The sequence below is a fragment of the Fusarium verticillioides genome, chromosome 3 (genome assembly GCF_000149555.1).
Source record: "Fusarium verticillioides 7600 chromosome 3, whole genome shotgun sequence".
Classification (NCBI taxonomy): Eukaryota; Fungi; Ascomycota; class Sordariomycetes; order Hypocreales; family Nectriaceae; genus Fusarium; species Fusarium verticillioides.
In genome coordinates, this window is record NC_031677.1 from 2,309,328 (window position 1) to 2,328,573 (window position 19,246).

The 19,246-nt window shown below is 49.3% G+C and overlaps 8 protein-coding genes across 12 annotated transcripts; 6 read left to right on the forward strand and 2 right to left on the reverse strand.

Annotated features, from left to right (window-relative positions):
* Positions 1-692: 692 nt before the first annotated feature.
* Positions 693-1,850, forward strand: FVEG_08223 (hypothetical protein; the record flags this gene model as incomplete). The annotated part of the gene is made up of 3 exons (XM_018897081.1): positions 693-840; positions 902-1,720; positions 1,774-1,850. The coding sequence occupies 3 exons, from the start codon at positions 693-695 to the stop codon at positions 1,848-1,850; spliced, it is 1,044 nt and encodes a 347-aa protein (XP_018754647.1).
* Positions 1,851-2,189: 339 nt separating this feature from the next.
* On the reverse strand, positions 2,190-5,047 carry FVEG_08224 (hypothetical protein). Of its 4 annotated transcripts, XM_018897083.1 has the most exons (4): positions 4,640-5,047; positions 3,586-4,587; positions 3,232-3,505; positions 2,190-3,168 (listed from the first exon to the last, which is right to left on the reverse strand). In XM_018897083.1, exons 1-3 carry the CDS (start codon positions 4,707-4,709, stop codon positions 3,276-3,278), a joined length of 1,302 nt encoding a protein of 433 aa, XP_018754649.1. In that variant the 5' UTR covers positions 4,710-5,047; the 3' UTR covers positions 2,190-3,168; positions 3,232-3,275. The 4 variants fall into 4 exon arrangements, with proteins under 4 accessions (XP_018754649.1, XP_018754648.1, XP_018754651.1 ...); XM_018897082.1 differs by having other exon boundaries at positions 2,190-3,505; XM_018897085.1 differs by having other exon boundaries at positions 3,586-5,047.
* Positions 5,048-7,022: 1,975 nt separating this feature from the next.
* On the forward strand, positions 7,023-8,700 carry FVEG_08225 (hypothetical protein; the record flags this gene model as incomplete). Its single annotated transcript, XM_018897086.1, has 3 exons — positions 7,023-7,260; positions 7,316-8,579; positions 8,634-8,700. The coding sequence occupies 3 exons, from the start codon at positions 7,023-7,025 to the stop codon at positions 8,698-8,700; spliced, it is 1,569 nt and encodes a 522-aa protein (XP_018754652.1).
* A 337-nt stretch (positions 8,701-9,037) lies between these two features.
* FVEG_08226 (hypothetical protein) lies at positions 9,038-11,084 on the forward strand (the record flags this gene model as incomplete). The annotated part of the gene is made up of 1 exon (XM_018897087.1): positions 9,038-11,084. One exon carries the CDS (start codon positions 9,038-9,040, stop codon positions 11,015-11,017), a length of 1,980 nt encoding a protein of 659 aa, XP_018754653.1. The 3' UTR covers positions 11,018-11,084.
* Positions 11,085-11,544: 460 nt separating this feature from the next.
* FVEG_08227 (hypothetical protein) lies at positions 11,545-13,877 on the forward strand. The gene has a single exon (XM_018897088.1). The coding sequence runs from the start codon at positions 11,713-11,715 to the stop codon at positions 13,483-13,485; it is 1,773 nt and encodes a 590-aa protein (XP_018754654.1). The 5' UTR covers positions 11,545-11,712; the 3' UTR covers positions 13,486-13,877.
* FVEG_08228 (hypothetical protein) lies at positions 13,529-14,923 on the reverse strand. The gene is made up of 2 exons (XM_018897089.1): positions 14,107-14,923; positions 13,529-14,038 (listed from the first exon to the last, which is right to left on the reverse strand). The coding sequence occupies exons 1-2, from the start codon at positions 14,821-14,823 to the stop codon at positions 13,916-13,918; spliced, it is 840 nt and encodes a 279-aa protein (XP_018754655.1). The 5' UTR covers positions 14,824-14,923; the 3' UTR covers positions 13,529-13,915.
* Positions 14,924-15,413: 490 nt separating this feature from the next.
* Positions 15,414-17,816, forward strand: FVEG_08229 (argininosuccinate lyase). Of its 2 annotated transcripts, XM_018897090.1 has the most exons (6): positions 15,414-15,608; positions 15,669-15,886; positions 15,940-16,133; positions 16,190-16,240; positions 16,299-16,731; positions 16,802-17,816. In XM_018897090.1, exons 1-6 carry the CDS (start codon positions 15,548-15,550, stop codon positions 17,246-17,248), a joined length of 1,404 nt encoding a protein of 467 aa, XP_018754656.1. In that variant the 5' UTR covers positions 15,414-15,547; the 3' UTR covers positions 17,249-17,816. The 2 variants fall into 2 exon arrangements, with proteins under 2 accessions (XP_018754656.1, XP_018754657.1); XM_018897091.1 differs by having other exon boundaries at positions 15,498-15,608; positions 16,190-16,731.
* A 468-nt stretch (positions 17,817-18,284) lies between these two features.
* On the forward strand, positions 18,285-18,980 carry FVEG_16274 (hypothetical protein; the record flags this gene model as incomplete). The annotated part of the gene is made up of 2 exons (XM_018905515.1): positions 18,285-18,377; positions 18,408-18,980. The coding sequence occupies 2 exons, from the start codon at positions 18,285-18,287 to the stop codon at positions 18,978-18,980; spliced, it is 666 nt and encodes a 221-aa protein (XP_018754658.1).
* Between the last annotated feature and the right edge of the window lie 266 nt (positions 18,981-19,246).

Here is a 19,246-nt window from a genome sequence, read left to right on the forward strand (position 1 = left end):
ACGGATAGGATCCCGGTTGATGCTTTTGCTTCTTCGCTCCACATTATCTCCTCTTAGGCGGGGAGGGTCTTGGAAAGGCTAGAGAGGGTGTCCCCCAGAAAAGAAAGGCGTTTTGTCTAACGCCAAGTCCGACTGTTGGTAGCGTCTATCACCTCAGACAGGGGTGGCACACAGACCCCTTCATAAGTCGAGACAATCACTTCATGTCGTCTCGTCCTTTGATGTTGGCTTATTACCGGCACTCAGGTACTAGACAAAAGAACGAGAGAAATTGCGTCGGCTGAAATCAAGCGTGCCTTGGCCCTACAGACAAGAAAACCTTCAATACATCGCGAATCGAATACAAGAGAGTCGACCCCCATCCCATTGAGCTGTCTACATTCGAAAAGATATCGGCATTTCCAGTGGATATTCCCGGCTCTAATGCTCCCTTCTTCCTTATAGTCCCTTTACTCTCCCTTCGCCCCTTGCTTAGGCCTTGCAAACCAAGACGTATCTAGTTTCCACTTGCATTTGCCCTCGGCCAGCCTCGAAGTTTTCAACTACCGCCAGACGCCTCCCTGATAATTCTTCAAGAGGGGACCCATTTCCACCTGAATCATAACAAACAACTCTGGATCAAAACAAAGAGCCAGAACCATTTACATCGGCTCGTCTGCTTGCTGTGTGACAGTTGACAGAAGCCTGTCGAAATGAGTATTCATCCATTCCTCAAGATGGAGGGGGCCTCTAGGAGACATTCGGCAGAAGACCCGAGCCAGGCACATACCTATCAATGTTCGACTCAACCCCAAACCCCACCATGTTCAACTTCAGGAAGCCCCAGGATCAAGTTTGAGGGTAAGTTCTGGCTTATCAGACTCAGCTCTTCAGCATAATAACCCAGACTAACAACACTAAGAGTTCACAAGCCTCCCCAGATTACATGACGCCGTATCACCTCAAGGGAACAATGTTGTGAAGCTCCCTAGTTTAGGAGAATTTGACGAAGGAGTCGAGGCCCTCATTCGAACACATGGACCAGTGAAGACCTGGACTCCATTATCTCCGCTCCCCGGACTTTCTCGCAACCTCATGGTCCTTCAGCCTATGAGATCCATTACACAACCGCAGCCGCCATGGTCTTTCCAAACTGATGATCTTCCTAAGGACTGCCCGATCTCAAGCAGAGGGAGAACCGGCGGGCATAATCGATACTCGCTTGCAGTTGATCATCCACAGCAACTTTTGCAGGGAAACTATCGAAACCCAGACACTTACTATAGCTATGGCATTGGCAGCCCATCTCTTCAAGCACCATCAAACGCGCATTGCTATCCAAGTCCACCACCAGACGCCGAGGGTCGGCACATTAACCAAAAGTACACAACAGAGGAGGGTGACTACATCATATACGCCTGGCATGACAAGAAGATGAAGTGGCAGCGCATCAAGCAAGAATTTGCAGCTCGGTTCGGCACTACTCCTGAGCGAACGATCCAAGGTCTCCAAGCGTGGTATTACCGTATGAACCAACGCATACCTGTTTGGGATCAGGAGGGCTGGCTCTGCTTCGATGGCGAAGATGACCTTGAACCTCAGCATGTCAGCATCAAGGTCCGCGAACGGGATAGCCAGGACAAACCCATGGAGCCACTGGGAATAGCTCAGCGATATCCCGAACGTGCTATTCACTACTCGTGGGTCGACGCTGAGACTAAGTTCAAGGCCCAAGACTGGGGTGTGTATTTATTACTCATTAAGACATGGAGATGAAACTGACACTGCTTATAGCTGCCAAAAGAGCTTTGCAGTACCGAGACAGGCGAGAGAGACGTAGAAGAAAGGAGCAGCGACGACTGAAGCTATGAAGAATGAAGCATGCTGGTCCCTGCGACCAAGCTTGCAGCCCGAATCAACAATCAGCGGAGATATTGATGAAAGCAGGGCGTTCTCGACCGCCATTACCACTGATGAAGCGAATTGTTTCCTTTTCTTATTTGGTTTGAACTCCAAGAGTTCTATATCACGCTTTTCAACGACCGAATTACTGACGACACGACGATCATGTTCCTACCATACCCTGAAGCATGTAATTACATTTCCTTTGTCATACACGTACATTTATTTCGTGTTCGCTTTTATAACCCTCGAGTGTCTTACAGACCACTCTTGGACCTGATGTATCGGCGCCATGCACAAAACCGCCGGGGAAGGATAACACCGGGGGCGGGCAAAAGAAATAGCTGGTTGACATTTTGAGTTGGTGTATTTTCCATATGTTTGTACTATTAGACGAATCACGATTAAGTCCCCCAATATAATGAGACCAATGGATATAGCAGAGGCCATAATATGGTAGAAGCGGCATAACAAACACCTCAGTTGCTAATACCACACCAAGTGTATTGTATTTTTCCATGTCTTGGCACAAAGCTTCTGTATCTTAAATCTATTGTGATTCACTTGACATTTGACTATAATAAGCTTAAGCTCAGATGTAGATGTCATGCTCTGCAGGCTTATAATCTTAAAGCTACTGCCTGCGCCCCTTTCCCCGATAAGCGGATGCCAAGAATTCAAGTCAGTTCCTTCGGCATTTCGCGTCTGCTTTGACAAAGCGAAGGCAAACATGTAGATCCCCACAGGGTAACACAGTTCAGGCCACTAGTGCAGGGCTTGAAGGTCCCATCTCGGACATGGCACGTGTCTCAAGGACGGTGTATCTAGACGGTGTGTAGATGCAAGAACCCTTCTCCGAGCATGGTTAGATGCCAGAACCCCGGCACCGACATGCTTCGACACATATCGTGGGGTATGCGACATAATCCTGGCGATCAAACCAGTCATTATCTCGATACTGGTGTATTTCACAATCAAACACCCTCCTCCCCCTTGGCGCGGGCAAAGAATGGACAACGTCCACCGTGTGACGGATCCTCCAAGCCTATTAGGTCGACAAAAGACGACTGGCTATGGCAGATCGGGAGCTCTGCATCTATTGTTGGTGTTTGATTTGAAATGCACGTTTGGCTAGTGCGACAAATGATGAAGGTGTCATGCCTCAGGGGTACACCGTTGTGGCTTACACAATAAGGGACCTCTGGATAATAATGCGAGGTAGAGAAGTCCGGGGGGTCGGCCATCCTACATTGTCTGTTGGCTGTTGACGGCGAGGGCGTGTGAGATCTGCTTGTGGTGATCAACATGATGGGACATGTAGATTTGTTGCTGCTGGGCTGAAAGTCTTACGCCTCAAAATCTTTAGACTAGTTTGTTTCTCTATCTAGGCGCTTCTATTGAAAGGCTTTGCTGTGCTTCATATAGGCCCTGATACGAGCCATGGTGGCATCGTCGTCACCGTCGCCGTCGAGGACCATGTCATTGTCGCTTTCGTCATAGTACATGTTGTCAAACTCTTCGTCGTCTGATGCATTTCCATTCCGATAGCCATAAGGATGGCGTCCGTATTCATCATCTGACTCTACCTCGTCTTCTGGATAGTCAGCTGTGTAGTAGTTCTCGGCTAGCAAGTTTGCTTTGTTAGTCTTGGTTCTCAGTTCTTCACGCTTGGTGGGTTTGCCCGAGACTAGCCGGTAGGCTTACCATTCTCATCCTCGTCATCTTCGTCCAGGTCCTCGTCTTCATCACGATCAGGGCCGTAGAATAGGTTGCTCTCCTCTTTTCCATCAAGAACCAACAGGCCAACGTCGGTTGGTGCCACATTGACAGTCATGGCATGTGCAGGGATGCGGACGTATTCCTCAATGACCCAATCGTCGTCGTCTTCCGCCTCACTCTCACCCATATTCATGCTGACATCGTTTGGCTCCGATGTGCTTGCAGCCACTTCTGGGTGACGCTCCTGGTATCTCTTAGCTGGAGCTTTAGGCTTGAATCTGGCTACTCTTTGCTTTTCCTGTTCCATATCTTCGAGATTAGCCCCAATCTCTTTCATAACCCAGTCGTTCATGTCAGCAGTTATCTTTGATAAATCTTGGTTGTGTGGACTCATAACAGAAGTTGGGAGAGGAGACCGTGTGTTGGGGCCAGGAAGAGGAGAGTTCTGTCTGCTCCTCGCTGCTGGCTTTTTAAGTCGTCGCCCCTGTTGTGGTGGCTCCTCTGGAGGCCGCAGTTCGGACGAGGCATCCGAAGACATCGTTATGTCTTGACTTGGTTGCAATTTCGGTACTGTCATAGATGCCTGGATGGTCTTCATAACCTGAGAGGCTCGTTGACTGGCTTTTGCACGACTTCGTTCGACAAAGACAGCAGGTCCGTAGCGTGCTCGCTTATTTAGGCCAGCACCTGATGGTTGCGCTGCATTAGAGGCCATCATCATCTTCCTCGATATGTGAAAGCGTCGTGGTTCGGTGCCCTGGGAGGGTTCGACTGATTTGGTGTCCGTTATAGGGGCGGCATCATCAGGGTCGACGCTCTTCTGTATTGGTGGTGCATTATCGCTTGGTCCCGAGACATGAATGACTGGCTTGGCATCACGAAGAGACGGTGATGGGTTCTCTATCATTGGGGACTGAGGGCCGGGGTGCCTCCTTTGATAGACCCATTTGCTATCACTTCGATGGCGTTTTGCGCCTTCGTCAAACTCTGGATCGAGTTAGATTGTGCAATAGTGAGCGCGCAGTGGAATAAGGAGTACGTAGAAAGGTCACAGGAGATTCATCGTCACGCTTGCGCTTTACGCGGATGAGTTGAGGTGGAATCGACATATTGCTGGGTATATGTTTCGAGTGATTCGACGAGATGAATGAAATGCGACACAAGAAAAAAGGCCAGTCTGCTGATGATGGAGTCTAGCTGTACAACAGATGGAGCAGAAAAGATAAGGTTGAGTAGTTCTTATGCGACTAAAATGAAGGTTGTATTAGAGAAGGGTTCTTTGAATGCGCAGGTTGCGTGAGTAGGTAAGCATGCATGTGAGAGGTTGTGTTTTCGTCGTGAACGATGAGGTCAGAAGCTGGCAACGGTAGGTAATTTCCATTCTCAATTTTTCATCCACCTCCATGCCGTAAGGTAAGGCAGTGTAGGTTAAAGGTGGGGCTACTCAGTGGGAAGAGCCTCCGAAAGAGCCTCCTGGGAAGTGGGGCCATCCTCGTTTTAGCGTCTGCGTCACCGGAGAGAGTTATCCTCCATGGCAATCTGTGGGGGTTGGTGGTTAAGCTTCATTCAGTCATTGAAGTGAAGTGAGCCGCCTTAAGCTGAGAAATGGATAATAAAGAGGTTGCAAACCAGAAACAAATATAGCAGTGCCTTGGTAACACAATTGGTAATCAGGTACCTATACGAAGTACTAGATACTTAGGTAGATACACCATCTTATCACATTCCCCGTCTTGTCTCTAAAATGAAATGACTGCTCTTGAATTGGCTTTCGATAGTGCAAGGTTGAGTTGGGTACCTTAGGTAGTGGGGTTGGCGGATAAAGAATCTCGTGATGCCTACTCGGGCAGGCAAGCAGGCAAGCAGGCAAGCAGGCAAGCAGCACACAAATATTTTGAGAACTGGAGGTCCAGACCAGCGTGATGGCTTCAAGTCCTGAACGCCAATCGCTTGGGCTGTTTACAGCAGAGGAAGACAGAGACATGCTCATAAAACTCGCTTCGACACCTTGAAAACGGTTGGAATGCGGGGGCGCACGGTTCACCATAGTCTACCCACAAGCGCATAGGTAAGGTAAGGTACCTACCTGCCTCAAGTCTCACAACCTAAGTACTTGCTGGGGCATTGTATGTACGTACTGATTATGTATTCGCAACCCACGGGTAGTTGCTGATTTCTTCCCTGCTCCCGTTGATTGACGTGCATGAACTCAAAAAGGGATCTTTTTGCCAGTGATATAATGCAAAAGGGTCAAATCGGATCAAGAGATCAAATGCGATATAACCAATTGCCAAGAAGACGGAGAGGTATCTCGTTGCCCGTGCATCGAATCGGCGGCTATGAAATATAAAACGAGGCACCAAAGCTAATTCGTAAACTACAAGATTAGTAAAGACCTGTCGTCACTGTAGATCGTGATCAACCCCGGATTACAGCGTAGTAGCCTTCGACTAGGTCAACACCAAGCTTGGTACTGAGTTGAGCAAAGGGTTATGGATTACTGAACGCCTTTTAGTTACGGTAGATCATACGAGAGTGAGTTTCTTATATACATGGATGAGATCCAGTCACTAGCCACTTCTTTGATTACGAATTACAGTTCTCTGCCCCCTCATCTCTCGCCCATTGAGCTTAATGACGTCTATCCAGCACATCCATGTTCTAGGGGGTACCTAATAAGTATCCTCGCCCGGTGTACGTAGGTTCCATAAGGTACCTACCTAGTAGGTAATACTACTGAGACCAGTACCTCAACTAAAAGTGACTTGGAAAAGTCAATGCAAACTCACGTGTTTATGTATTAGGCCACAACGGCAGACTCCAACGTCTTATTCCGTTACTCTCCCTTGTCTTCTTGTCCTTTAGATTGGTCCTCGACTGTCAATTAATAGGTGCCTTGCTCCTCACAAAGACCAAAGGCATCGATCGACCTCAAAGCTCCAGCTCCAGCTCCAGGTTGGTGTTGCATTTGACCTTCGGCTGTCGTCATCCCGCCTCCTCCCTAGCTTCTCCAACTTCCATCATTAGCCTTTCTGACTTTCTTTCTTTCGTCATTCTATACCTCACCTCACCTCACCTTAACCTAGGTAGTTTCCCTCATTTTTCTCACGTGTCGCGCTTTTTCGACCTACTGTCAATGCGTTGTGATCCTGTTATATCGATCTCTGGATCATAACCCTGTGTCGACAGAGGTACGAACATCCATCCAATCCATCCCTGTCCGTCGTTCGATTCTCGCGCGCTCCGAAATCAGAGCATCGATGCCAACTCAGTGACCTTTTTAGAAACCTGCGATTTTCTTTACTCACGCCTTTGCCTCACCGTTTAACTTTTCATCCGCGTATGCATTTTGACCACGCTTCTGTCCCGGCTGCGAATTACTTACTGTATCAGTGCACTTTCGGCTCAACCTGCTGCCCACCATGTCCTCCAAAATGCCATGTACAATTACCTACAAGAAGCCTGGGACTTCACCTCCTGTCTTTCTTGCAGGCTCCTTTACTGACCCACAATGGCAACTTCAAGAGATGGAATATACTATTGACCAAAACGGAGACCATGCTTTTGAGTCCGAGGTTATGCTGGAACCTGATCGGGATTACCAGTTCAAGCTCCGCATAGGTCATGACAACTGGGCTCTAGCCGAGAACTATCCTACCGGTGAGTTCAGAGCCGTTCCCTGTCCCGATCTGCTCCCTGATATTTTGTTCCAAAGCAACCGATGATTCCGGAAATCAGAACAATGTTATACGTGCACCTGAAAAGCCAGCTGAAGAGCAGATCGCACCAGCCGGCGTCGATACGCCAGCGATCAGTCTGAACCCTGCCAGTCAGCTCCCTTCAATATCTATAGAAGCAGAATCCGTCGGCGAGAACGCGGAAGTTTTCAAGGTTCCATTACTTGCACACGAGTCCCCAGGTAAAGACGTCGAAGAAGAAACCGAGGACAGCGAGATACCGTTGTTGGCGCATGAAACTCTAGGCAATGAGTCCAAGGAGGAAGCAGAAGTAGAGGCATTCAAGGCACCTCTTTTGGCGCACGAAACGCTCGGAAACGATGTGAAGGAGGACTCTGAGGAAATGAAAATGCCACTGTTTGCACACGAGTGTCTTGGTGCTTATGATTTTGAAGAAGAGCCAGACTCGACTCCGATCGCAGTCAATAGCCTAGGCCAAAGTTCAAGGGTCAAACCGAAGCACGGCGAATCTTCCGACATTGACGTCAACGACCCTACACTAGAAACTTTCCCTTCCGATCGCGGCTCAATCCTTGATGCCATTCGGACAATTCAGACTCACCTTGGAGAAGACCACACCCATCTCGAGGACATTCCTCTGTCACCTCGTGTAATCTCATCTAGAAGGACCAGTCTGGATTCTAACGATGACTTGTGTCTGTCGCCCGCGTCTTTAAGTCCCACTGTCACTAGGAGACGAGACAGCAGACCTTCTCATAGTTTCGGGCGAACTCGTTCCTTAGTATCTCTAGGCTCGATCGAAGAGGAGCCCAAGCCTGCTTCAAGCAAGCAATCCGCAGGCCCCGCCGTTGTATCGCTACCGAATCCCAACTCCAAGAGCAAACCGATCGGGCAAAAGTCACCCCCTAGCGAGGAAGATGAAGCTGTCGTAATGAAGACCCCAGAGGTAAAACCCAGTACGAGAGCCGATGGCGAGTCAGCATCTCAAGTTGAAAGTTATGAGGCCCAGAATACCCAACACGATAAGGCCTCCAGCGCCACCACGGCTGCAGATACCCCGGCGGCTGCAATCTCCCAAGCCATCGACAGCCCATCTACCGATACGCCATCGATCGGTAAATCTGTGCGAAATGAATCGTCCAGAACCCCCGAGTCCGAAGCAGCTCAATCCTCAAATGAGCCACAACCAACAGCAGATCCAATTATCGGCAAAGACATCATGAAAACGGCGGCTTCAGGGGATCCTTCTAAAGCACCGCCGCGTGGCAGTGTTGTGCCTTTGTGAGTACCTACTTGACATGCCGGAAAGAATGCTTCTTAACAATGATGCCTCAGAATCATTACAGCGGGAGCCCTCGCTGTCGCCATTGGGATAGGGTGGTGGCAGGCGGCCGACCACTAGGAGTAGTAACCTTCTAACATTGATTCTGGCTTTGGGCTTGATTGGGTAGTTTTCATAATAAAGAATAGGAAGGACATCGACGATGCAGGGATAAACAGCAACTGTACGTGTACGAACCGAGGAGGATTGATAACAGAACACGGCCATGAGCAATGGACAGTAGAAACCTATACGAGCCCTAGGAGCCACTAGGAAGCATTTCTATTTTGTCGATGCGAATATTAAACCAATGAGCACGATTTGTTATGTACTTAGTGTATGTTATCTTCGTATTGTATCCGGAGTATGAGGTGAGATAGGTAATTAGGTACCTGAACCTACCTAGGTAGTAGGGAGCATGCGGGGTGTCTATCTGCATCGGCGAAAAAGACTCCGAGGTCCGACTTCAACTGAAAAAAAAAAGAAAACTCAACCATTGATCAGTATCATATTGTCACCAAGAATAATTCTGCAACACAGTTGTTTTCATCGCATGACACCGGCAATTATGCAGCGCATAGCAACGAGCTCGGTTTGCTCGGTTTGTATCCGTTTATCTCGGCCGACTACAGTTGCACGCCCATCTCTACAAACATGCATTAGCCAGCGCCTGTCTTCGCAACATTTCAAACCTCGCCCCTCGCGCATGGTTCTCTCAGATCGAGTTGATCGACCGCCTCCGTCTCGCGATGACCGGCGCCAACGGCGTGAAGCCCCAGGTCCATTTGGAGGAATGAACAAGAAATATGCCAATATTGATCCTGGCCGGAGAGCCGGACCGCATCGTGGGATAGGAGGAAAAGATGGCAATGGAGGAAAGGCAAGAGAGAGGGAAAACAGGAGAGGAGAGCCAAGAGACGGAGACGACCGAAAGGCGCTCAAGATGCAGAGGGCCCTGGCTACAGTCTCGTACGGAAAGCGAACAGTGATGAAGGAAAGCATGACCGACTACGAGACGTTCGATAACTTTGATCTCATCCCCTCCCTTCAAGTCGCCGTCAATGAAGAGCTCTTTAAGGGCATGACAGATATCAAGCCAACCCCTGTGCAGCGACTAGCGATACCCGCTTTGCTAGGACAAAGAAGCCCAGACGACTTGAAAAGGCCAACAGAAGAGATGAGGTCGTTCTTATTAGCGGCAGAGACTGGTTCCGGGAAGACTTTGGCCTATCTGTTGCCGGCTATCGATGCTCTCAAGACTGCCGAAGCAGAGGACCCTGAGCTAAAGGCCTACCGTGAACGGTGGGAATTAGAGAAGCAACGACAACTGGAGGGCCATTCCAAGGGCAAGCCATTTGACGAGCCACATCCTACCATGGCTCGCCCCAAGGTTGTCGTCCTTGTGCCCACGGCGGAACTTGCGCACCAGGTCACAAAAGTATCCAAAGCTCTATCACACGTGGCCAAGTTCAAGACAGAACTCCTCTCTTCGGATTTGAAACCCCAGCAGATCCAGCGTAACCTCTACGGACCCAGGGGAGTTGATGTCATCGTCTCGACGCCTCATCTTCTCGCATCAATTGCCGATTCAGATCCCAATATACTTTCCCGCGTATCTCATCTAATCGTCGACGAGGCGGACTCTCTTTTCGACCGAAGTTTTGCTCCAGTCACCACCAGTATTGTCGAACGAGCGCTACCTTCCATGAAACAGTTTGTCTGTTGTTCAGCCACGATTCCCCGCAAACTCAACAACTTCCTCGCCACCAACTACCCCAAGATGGTCCGAATAACCACACCCAACCTCCACGCTATCCCTCGACGTGTCCAGTTAGGCGTTGTTGACGTTTCCCGGGAACCCTACCGCAACAGGAAGGATCTCGCTTGTGCCGATGCTATATACTCCATCGGCCGTGAGTCTGCCAGTCACGAGGGACCAGTAAAGGGCGAGGTTGATGTTCGCCGCATAATGGTTTTCGTCAACGAGCGGGAAAAGACGGAGGAATTGGCGAACTACCTCAGAGAGAAGGGAATCAATGCCGAGGCTCTCCACAGGGATACACCTGAGAAGCGCCACGGCGAAGTTCTGGAGACTTTTACTTCTCCCGCGCCTCTTAGAATCCCAACCCCGTCAATTGCCTCCAAGGCTCGATCACTGGCCAACGTGAGAGTCCTGGTCGTTACAGACTTGGCCTCCAGGGGTATTGATACCCTTGCAGTCCGTCATGTGATTCTATACGATGTTCCTCATACAACCATTGACTTTATCCACCGACTTGGTCGTGCCGGACGAATGGGTCGACGTGGTCGTGGCATTGTGCTTGTTGGTAACGACGACAGAAAGGATGTTGTCGCAGAGGTCAAGAACAGCATGTTCAGAGGACAGGCCCTGATTTAAACATCGCTATGCTGTTTCATTTTATGCATCTTGTACAATGAATGGAGTAATTGGATGAATATGTAAGCTTACAAGGTTATTGGGTTGGATTGAGTGTATCTACATACCTAGATGTGTCAAGATTTTTATGAATATCTCAATAGACGAAATTTACAATATCTAAGCATTTGATGATTTATGTACCTAAGGTAAGTACCTACCTAATTAGATCACGAAAATCGCGAATCTGTCGTACATCATCTGAATAATGCAGTTCAATTTAAGAGGTAAGCGGCTCTAACTACCAAACCATACTGGTCGTCAAGCTTCTGTGGGTCAATGCGCTAGGTTGTTGTTTGGTGGCCTGGGCCATTAGACCTCAGAACCTGTATGTACGGAGCAGGTATCCACTACTACGGAGTACTGTAGGTACTAGGTACCTCCTAAGGGAAGGCAAGGTACTCCGTAATGGAGTCGCTCCCGCTAGGTACGTACCTTCAGTGTCGCGTCGCGTTTCTTTGGCGTGTTTCTCTTCCCCATTCGCACAATATCATCATCATAAGGTAGGTTGGTTATTCGCATACTCTCATCCCACCCAAAACCCGACCCCCGGAATTTGTCTCGAGAAGCTCTTGTCCAAAGTCGCAAACAGTATCTCAATTACCACTTCTATTGAAAAACCTGCTTGCGACACATATTCCAGATCTGTCACCTCAATGCCTAGAGCTAAACGCGTGCGTCGTGCACCCGCACAATCTGCCAAGTCTCATGCACGATCACCTTCACCCGCTGCAAGTGACAACCAAGTTCCCCGACCGACCCAGTCTCCCGAGAGAGGCCGTAGGAGGACGACACGATCTTCAGGTGCTTATTCAAATACCGTCAACGAGCAAGATGTTCTCGCGGCAAATCGGCGTCGCGACGCAGCGCTAGACAGGCTAGCCAACGAGGATCCTACTTCTACAGCCAGTAACAATGTTGAGGATGGAGATTCTGGAAGCTCAGTTGAAGCTGGAAGACGAGTGACAGCTACGCCGACTCGAAGAAGGGACACGACTGGACTAGATTTAGCGGATAGCGTGTTTGGCGATCTCGACGATAGTTTTGGGCTCGAGGGCGACGATACCCGACTAGGACTGCGCTCAGCTGATGCATCCTCTCTCAACTTGAGCAACTTCAGGCGCAGACCACGCCAATCCAGCATTATTGGGCGCAACGACCCTCCCATTAGGCCCAGTAGCCGTGGCGGCAACACACCTAGTATCAGCTCGACACTTCACTTTGGTGCCTTCAAGCGGCGGGCACGAGAGCCGAGTATTCTGGGAACTGCACGAAAGCCTCGACCGGAAGAAAATGCCGCAGGACAGGAACCGGATTCAGCGAGCGAAGACGAGGACGATTTTATGCCTGAAGCCGAGTCGACACCTCTGAACAACCGACGGCGTACAAAGCCCGAGACCGAGCTGGAGATCGAGGTTCCTGTCTCTCCAGAAGTCTCTGCAGGACCGAAGCACAGGAAAAGAAAAAGTGAAGATGCATTACCAAGTAGCGATCGGCCTGACAAGATGTCGCGAATTGAGAGAGATGCGGGCGAGGAATCCGAGGAAGATGCGGGACCTGCACCCCAGGTGATTTCTGATGATGCAAGCGATTCTTCACTGTCAGATCTCGATTCTCCCCTAGGACCATCTCCGGTACTTCTGGATAGGCCTGTTACTCCCATCAATAACGAGGAGCTCATGGCTCTACCTGCCAGTAGTGATTCAGAAGACGTGAACTGGCCTGATATTCATACCTTGGCTAAGCGGCGCCGAAGACCTTCTGCCACAACACCTATTCGCACTGATAACTTTTCAGATGTCTCTTCACCTCCTTCTCTAACACACTCTCCCAATTATGCAGAGGCATCGAAGTCCCGTGGTCGGGCTACAACTCGACGTCAGCAACCATCACCAAAGATAACAACTGCCGACTTGACGAGTCTACTTCCGAAGCGCCATTACAAGAAGCAGCGGGATCCACTAGGACTGGAAAGCGACGACGAGCATGACACATCCGGTATCGGGGAGGACGAGGATGAGCTATCGTATCTTGACGGCCGGGCTGCGCGCCGAAGACGAGGCGGACGCTCGACTAGCCGCGGAGGCGCAAGGCGACCAGGTTCGCGAGCCGGGCGCCCAACGCAGGCTCTTAAGCCCAGACAACCAACCTCTGACAAGCAAACGGGTCGCAATGCACAGACTTACTCGCGTCGGTCATCGGACAAGGAGAATGAAAATGATGCTGGTAGTGATGAAGACGAGGATGAGCACGAAGCCAGTCGTTTCCAGCCACTCCCAGACGATACTTTTGAGAACAGAAGTGGTGAGAACGCAAGCACTCCATCAGCTGATGAGCTTAAGCAAGCAGCAAGGAAGTTCAAAGAGGTTGACCGGTGGGAACTTGACTTTGAAGAGGTTACGCAGAGTTCGTCTCCACTTGCACGATGAAGCACAAACGAAGCGAAGCCAAGGAAAGCACAAGGAATGAGATGAGGGCGATAAGTAATATGCAAGGGAAAGGGCCGAGTCGTTTAGCGGGTTGGAGTAACTGTTTCGAGCAAACCCTTCGGAGTTACACAAAGGCAGTTCGCTGGGCCAGGGTATTTCATGAATGTTTCTGAATGATGTCTGTTTTGGGCTCGCATTTCATTGTACAGTGGGGAGGGCAAGAATGGATGTCATCTCATAGTTGGGTCAAAAGGCGAAGTGGTCTGCAGCGGGTGTCCAAAGAGGACTCTGATGGCTTATTATAACCAGACAACTAAATCATTGATTTGCGAGTTTCATCCCGCTCCTTACACATTGTGTAATGTGTGATATGCCTCAACTCCAGAAACGCCGTTACTTGATGTTCATCTTTTCCTGTCCTGATTTGTTTTCATGCACTTGGGCTGACAGCTTCTGCCCGATGCTCTACAAGCGGCAGCAGTGGAGCCAGGACGTTGGGATCTCTCAGTGCGATTGTAATGTCGTCTGGGAGTCTTCCAGACATGAGAAGTTTCTGCAGGGCCTAAGTCAGTATTGCATCATGGAAGACTGAGGCCAAACCGTTTCCATGAATCTACTCACCCTCTTGACGTTCTCGTAGGTCTCTTCTTGCGCCGAGTATTCGCGAATAACCTCGTCAGTCTCAAAATCGACATAAACCCTGGTGTCACGTATCCGCAGGACAACATTATCCAGGCGCATGAACAACCGACACAGCAAAAGCATGCGCTTCTCGTGTACTCGGACTTTGACGCTGAAAATGGATATGCCGTTGTCGTCCAGCTCACTCTCATACAGCATAACTTCGTCAAAGAACAGGATGGGGTCTCGACGCTTCAGGAGCTCAATAGGGATCACCTTGTCGGTAGGCGCAAACTGCAAAGCCGAGGCTTCGATACTACCGGTATATGTCGTCGAGTAGCTCCAGTCGTAGGGCTTCACAACTTCCTTTATTCCCTGTGTGGTGCCTTCTCGGGTGCTCTCCCAGTCTCGGGCATATGCAACCTTGAGCATGTGGCGATCTGTCTTGTCGACGGCGTCAAGGGCATCTGGAGTGTTGAAGTTCAGGGACCAGCCTGAAGGCACATGTTCAATTCTGACGACGTTTTCGCCAAATATCATCTCGGGCACCGGAATGCCAATCTTTTCGGTGAGTGCATCGATTGTACCGGCTTTGGAGATGGGTAGCTTGCGAGTCGAGATGCGGAATCTGCTTTGCGAGTGTGTCGTTGTGGCCGAGGCGAGCGCCTGTGGCTTAGGGAACGGTTCGTTCGGATCTGAGATATGGTTGGGCTGCATATTTTTGGGGGGTTGGGTTCGTCTTGATGATTCCAATTTTGAAAAGACGGAGGTAGAGATGTCAGAATCAAGAGCTGGCTGGGTCGTAAATACGGATTGGAAGCTACCTATGGATGGATGTTAGTCAATGGTGGGGTTGGTGGGGTAGGAGGGGTAACAGCTAGGACAAGGTAAGGTACTAATCTAGGTACCTCCCGTAGTAGTCTGCTACATAATCCAAACGATTATATCTTAATCCTTATTATATTATCAAAGTTTATAAAGCTTAATATTATATATGTATAATATTAAACTAGCTAAGTAAAAGAAAATTGCCTTAATAAGAAATAAACCAGCTAACAGTTTAGCAGAATAGGTAGGCATGGGGAGAAAATGGGGAGTTTGACGTGTTCTACTAGTAGTGCTTGATTTCTTTTTTTCAACACGATTAATGTTTTGCTTTTACCGTCAGCGATCCTTGTCTCCAGTCAGTCAATTGATTGCGTCCGATAAGAGTCTGACTCAAGACAATAGACACAAGCTCAATCAATCCAGGAATCCGTTCAATCTCAGTGTGACTCTTATTGCGCATCTGTGGCATCCGCGCTAGGCCGCATACGCGATAACTTTTAGCCGGTATCGGCTGCTCCCCACCAATTTTCTCGACATTTAACAACAACTCCCACCCTTGACCTCGATAACGAAAGCAACGAACGAACACAAGACCAATCGCAAAGATCTCATCATGGCAGAGAACAAGGCAGACGCTCCAGCAGCTAACATGCTCTGGGGAGGCCGGTTCACAGGTTCGAATGCCCCGGAAAGCAAGCTTCGAGATACTGCATACTGACTACATGGTGTTGCAGGTGCAATTGATCCTCTCATGTATAAGTACAATGCCTCCATCAACTACGACAAGGCTCTTTATAAGGAGGACATCCTTGGATCGATCGCTTTTGCCCGTGCCAACTCGAAGGCTGGCATTATTAGCCAAGATGACTTCCAGGCGATTGAGCGTGGTTTGCTCCAGGTGATGGAGGAATGGAAGCAAGGAACTTTCACCATCATGCCAAACGACGAAGATGTGAGACGCTACTTGATTTTACTCGATATTTAGAAGCTAACATAATGGGCCAGATCCACACCGCAAATGAACGTCGCCTAGGAGAGGTTATCGGCAAGGATATCGCGGGTAGGCTGCACACGGGGCGCAGTCGCAATGAGCAGGTTGTCTGCGATATGCGCATGTGGCTACGCGATCGAATCCGCGAAATCGACACTCAACTTGTCGCATTTCTCAAGGTCATTATCGCGCGCGCCGAGTCTGAGATGTAAGTCCAGCCCCATCTCCGACCGGAATCACCGCCTTACTGACTGGCAACCGCAGCGACTACATCATGCCAGGATACACCCATCTTCAGCGCGCCCAACCCGTCAGGTATATCAGCACGCCCTTCCATTTCACTCCCAAATACTCATGTTGTTTATCAATTCAGGTGGGCCCAATGGCTGATGGCGCATGCCGCTTCGTTCAAGCAAGATCTCGAGCGACTCCGCCAAGTTTTCGAAAGGGTCAACCTCAGTCCACTTGGCTGCGGCGCTCTGGCTGGCAACCCCTTTGGAATTGATCGAGACTCAATAGCTCAGGAGCTCGGTTTTAGCGGAATCACCTTAAACTCTATGAACACGAGCGCTGAAAGGGATTTTATTCTCGACTTCCTAATCTTCACGAGCGTTTTCACCAGCCACATCAGCAGGTGGGCTGAGGACCTCATTATTTACTCATCCTCTGAGTTCTCTTTCCTTCGACTGGCGGACGCATACAGTACGGGTAGTTCTCTAATGCCAAACAAACATAACCCCGATAGTTGCGAGCTTTTGCGCGGCAAGTCAGGGCGTTCTTTCGGTCAAATGGCAGGGTTGATGATGGTGAGTCTTGATATGTTTGCCCGCGTTTGCAACCAAGAGCGTATGGAGAGCAGCTACTAACACTTGGCAGACTATGAAAGGCCTGCCATATTGCTACAATAAGGATGCCCAGGAGGGATGGGAACCTATGCTCGATGCAGTTGAGACTGTGTCCGATAGTCTTGGCATAGCTAACGGGGTTATCTCCACACTGAAGGTGCGACCTGAGCGGATGCAGGCTGCTCTAGATAAGACGATGCTAGCGACGGATGTTGCGGAGTGGCTGGTGAGGAATGGATGTCCGTTCAGAGAAGCTCACCACATCTCTGGACGTGTTGTTGCGCTGTCTGAAAACTCTGGGGTTTCGATGGACAAGCTGACACTGGAGCAACTGCAAGCTATTGATCCACGGTTCACAGCGGGCATTGCGGAGGCATTCGAGTACGAGACGAGCGTCGAGGCGAAATCGTCTAAAGGCGGTACGAGTCGGTCAGCCGTGCTGGAGCAGATCCAGGTCGTTAAGGCTATGTTAGATTAGGGGTCTGATAGCCTGTCGCAAGATGAGTGCGTCCGTAGTAAGGGAATCTGGCACACACATCACGAATGACATGACATGGTTCATGCTGTGGAAGCAAATATGATTCAAGAGCGTGGAATGGGGAAAAGACACGACGCTGTTAAGAGAAACTGCAACAGGAAAACCGCCGGCCCAGCCGGACAAAGGAGTAGTCTTGGTCTTGGATTGATAAATGGAAAGTCTTCAATGCAGCTTCCTTTGAAAATGAGTTACGGAGAGACGGCAGTCAACACGCCGACATGCTGCCAATATGAAGCCAATTGCAACAAGCATCGCACCGACAAGCATCGTAATAGGAATCACAGCTACGAACTAGGCAAAACCCACCGACCGCAAGGGATACGGAGTCGTAGAGCTTGAGAGGCTCTCCCCAAAGAGTACTATTCAGTGATTCGACTCTTTGGGAGACTTTTGGACAGTTCTCTATGTTGAACAGCTGCAACCTTGTCAGTATATATAAGCCTCAAATAGAGATACAATTTCCAGTAATCTCAGGTAGTGAACCGTGAATGGGAATTGGACAAAGCAAGTGAAAGTTCTGTGATTAGATGCTTGCCAGCAGACTGATAAAGGATATCCAAATCCTAATGCCACCACTGCCTTGATTACGATTTACAACGGGAAGAGCTGACCTACCTATCAAGCAGCACACGTAAAAATCTGAAGTGTAACTAACTGCCTCAACATTGGCTAGGAACACCTGGTAATGTACCTACGTATATCATGATACGCACATCAAACTCTGCGATTCATTCCAAGGCAAGCAGTCTGCTGCCCTTTACAACCAGTGAGAATCGCCCCCTTCATATCAGATATATGACAACCACAGCCTTACAGAAACCAGAACCACTTTCAATTGTTTCTGTGGTTGCCATTATGAAATGCATTGTACAGGTCTACAGGACGCCCATATCGACACTCGATAGTGCACCAAGTCTGAGACCAACTGTTCCACACACATACACCATCGAAAAGAACTCAATCAGTATTTTATTTCATGCACTGGACTACAAGAGAGGCTTCAACAGACGAGTTGAGGTTCGGGTCGAGAACTATCCAGCCACTGATAGACTTACACGCCAAGAGACCGGTTCACCCCCGACTACTTATACAATATAAGATTGAAGCACACGGAGACAAGATGGTTCTCACTACCGTTTACTGGAGCCTTGCTTCGTCAGATCACTCTTCCTCGTCGACCACTTCCGTCCGTTGGCCCGTCACTGTAATCGCACGAAGCCCGTGTTCGTCTTTCTCTCAAAGCGCTTCCGAGCTCCTCCGGGCTAGATCCCTCTCCAAGTGGCTTTCGTTTGCCAGAGATGTCGGCTTCTACAAGGATAGGCACAATCTATTCCAGAGCTTGAAAGACAATAAAGCTCGCATGCAACAAGTCAAAGACCATAATCACTGTCTAAATACCCACGAATGCTATAGCGTCAGTTGCAAACCTTGCATGTTACGGTATCTGGATGAGTACGCATCTCAGGCGAGCATAGACTATCTAACAGATCCAACAACAAAAGTCAAAGATGTGTCTCAAAGACCAGACAGCACTGATCTGGGCACATCCAACAGCCTGTCACACAATGCCATTACTGAGGGTTTCAGGACTCTTAGGCAAGTCCTTTGCGACAAGTATAGGCAAGGCACTAGCCAGCTTCTTGATCGGGAGGCTACGAGACATATTGGCTGACGGAGTATGTGCTGGGGTGCTAAGTTGTATGGAAATAGCATGTCTTCATTTTCTTTCTTCGGCTCGAATGCGCTATGTGGACGCCTGACCAGGCGTCATGACCTCTTTTTGCAATGATAAATCGTTCCGGGGATTCAGCTGACGTTTAGTCTGAGAAACGCTGTCCGAAGGCTGAACAAGCTAACAGGGCTATAACTAGATCCGTGGGTTTCACTTTCAGTCTTTATACTCTATTCTGGTGTATATTCTTCATGTTTATAATATAA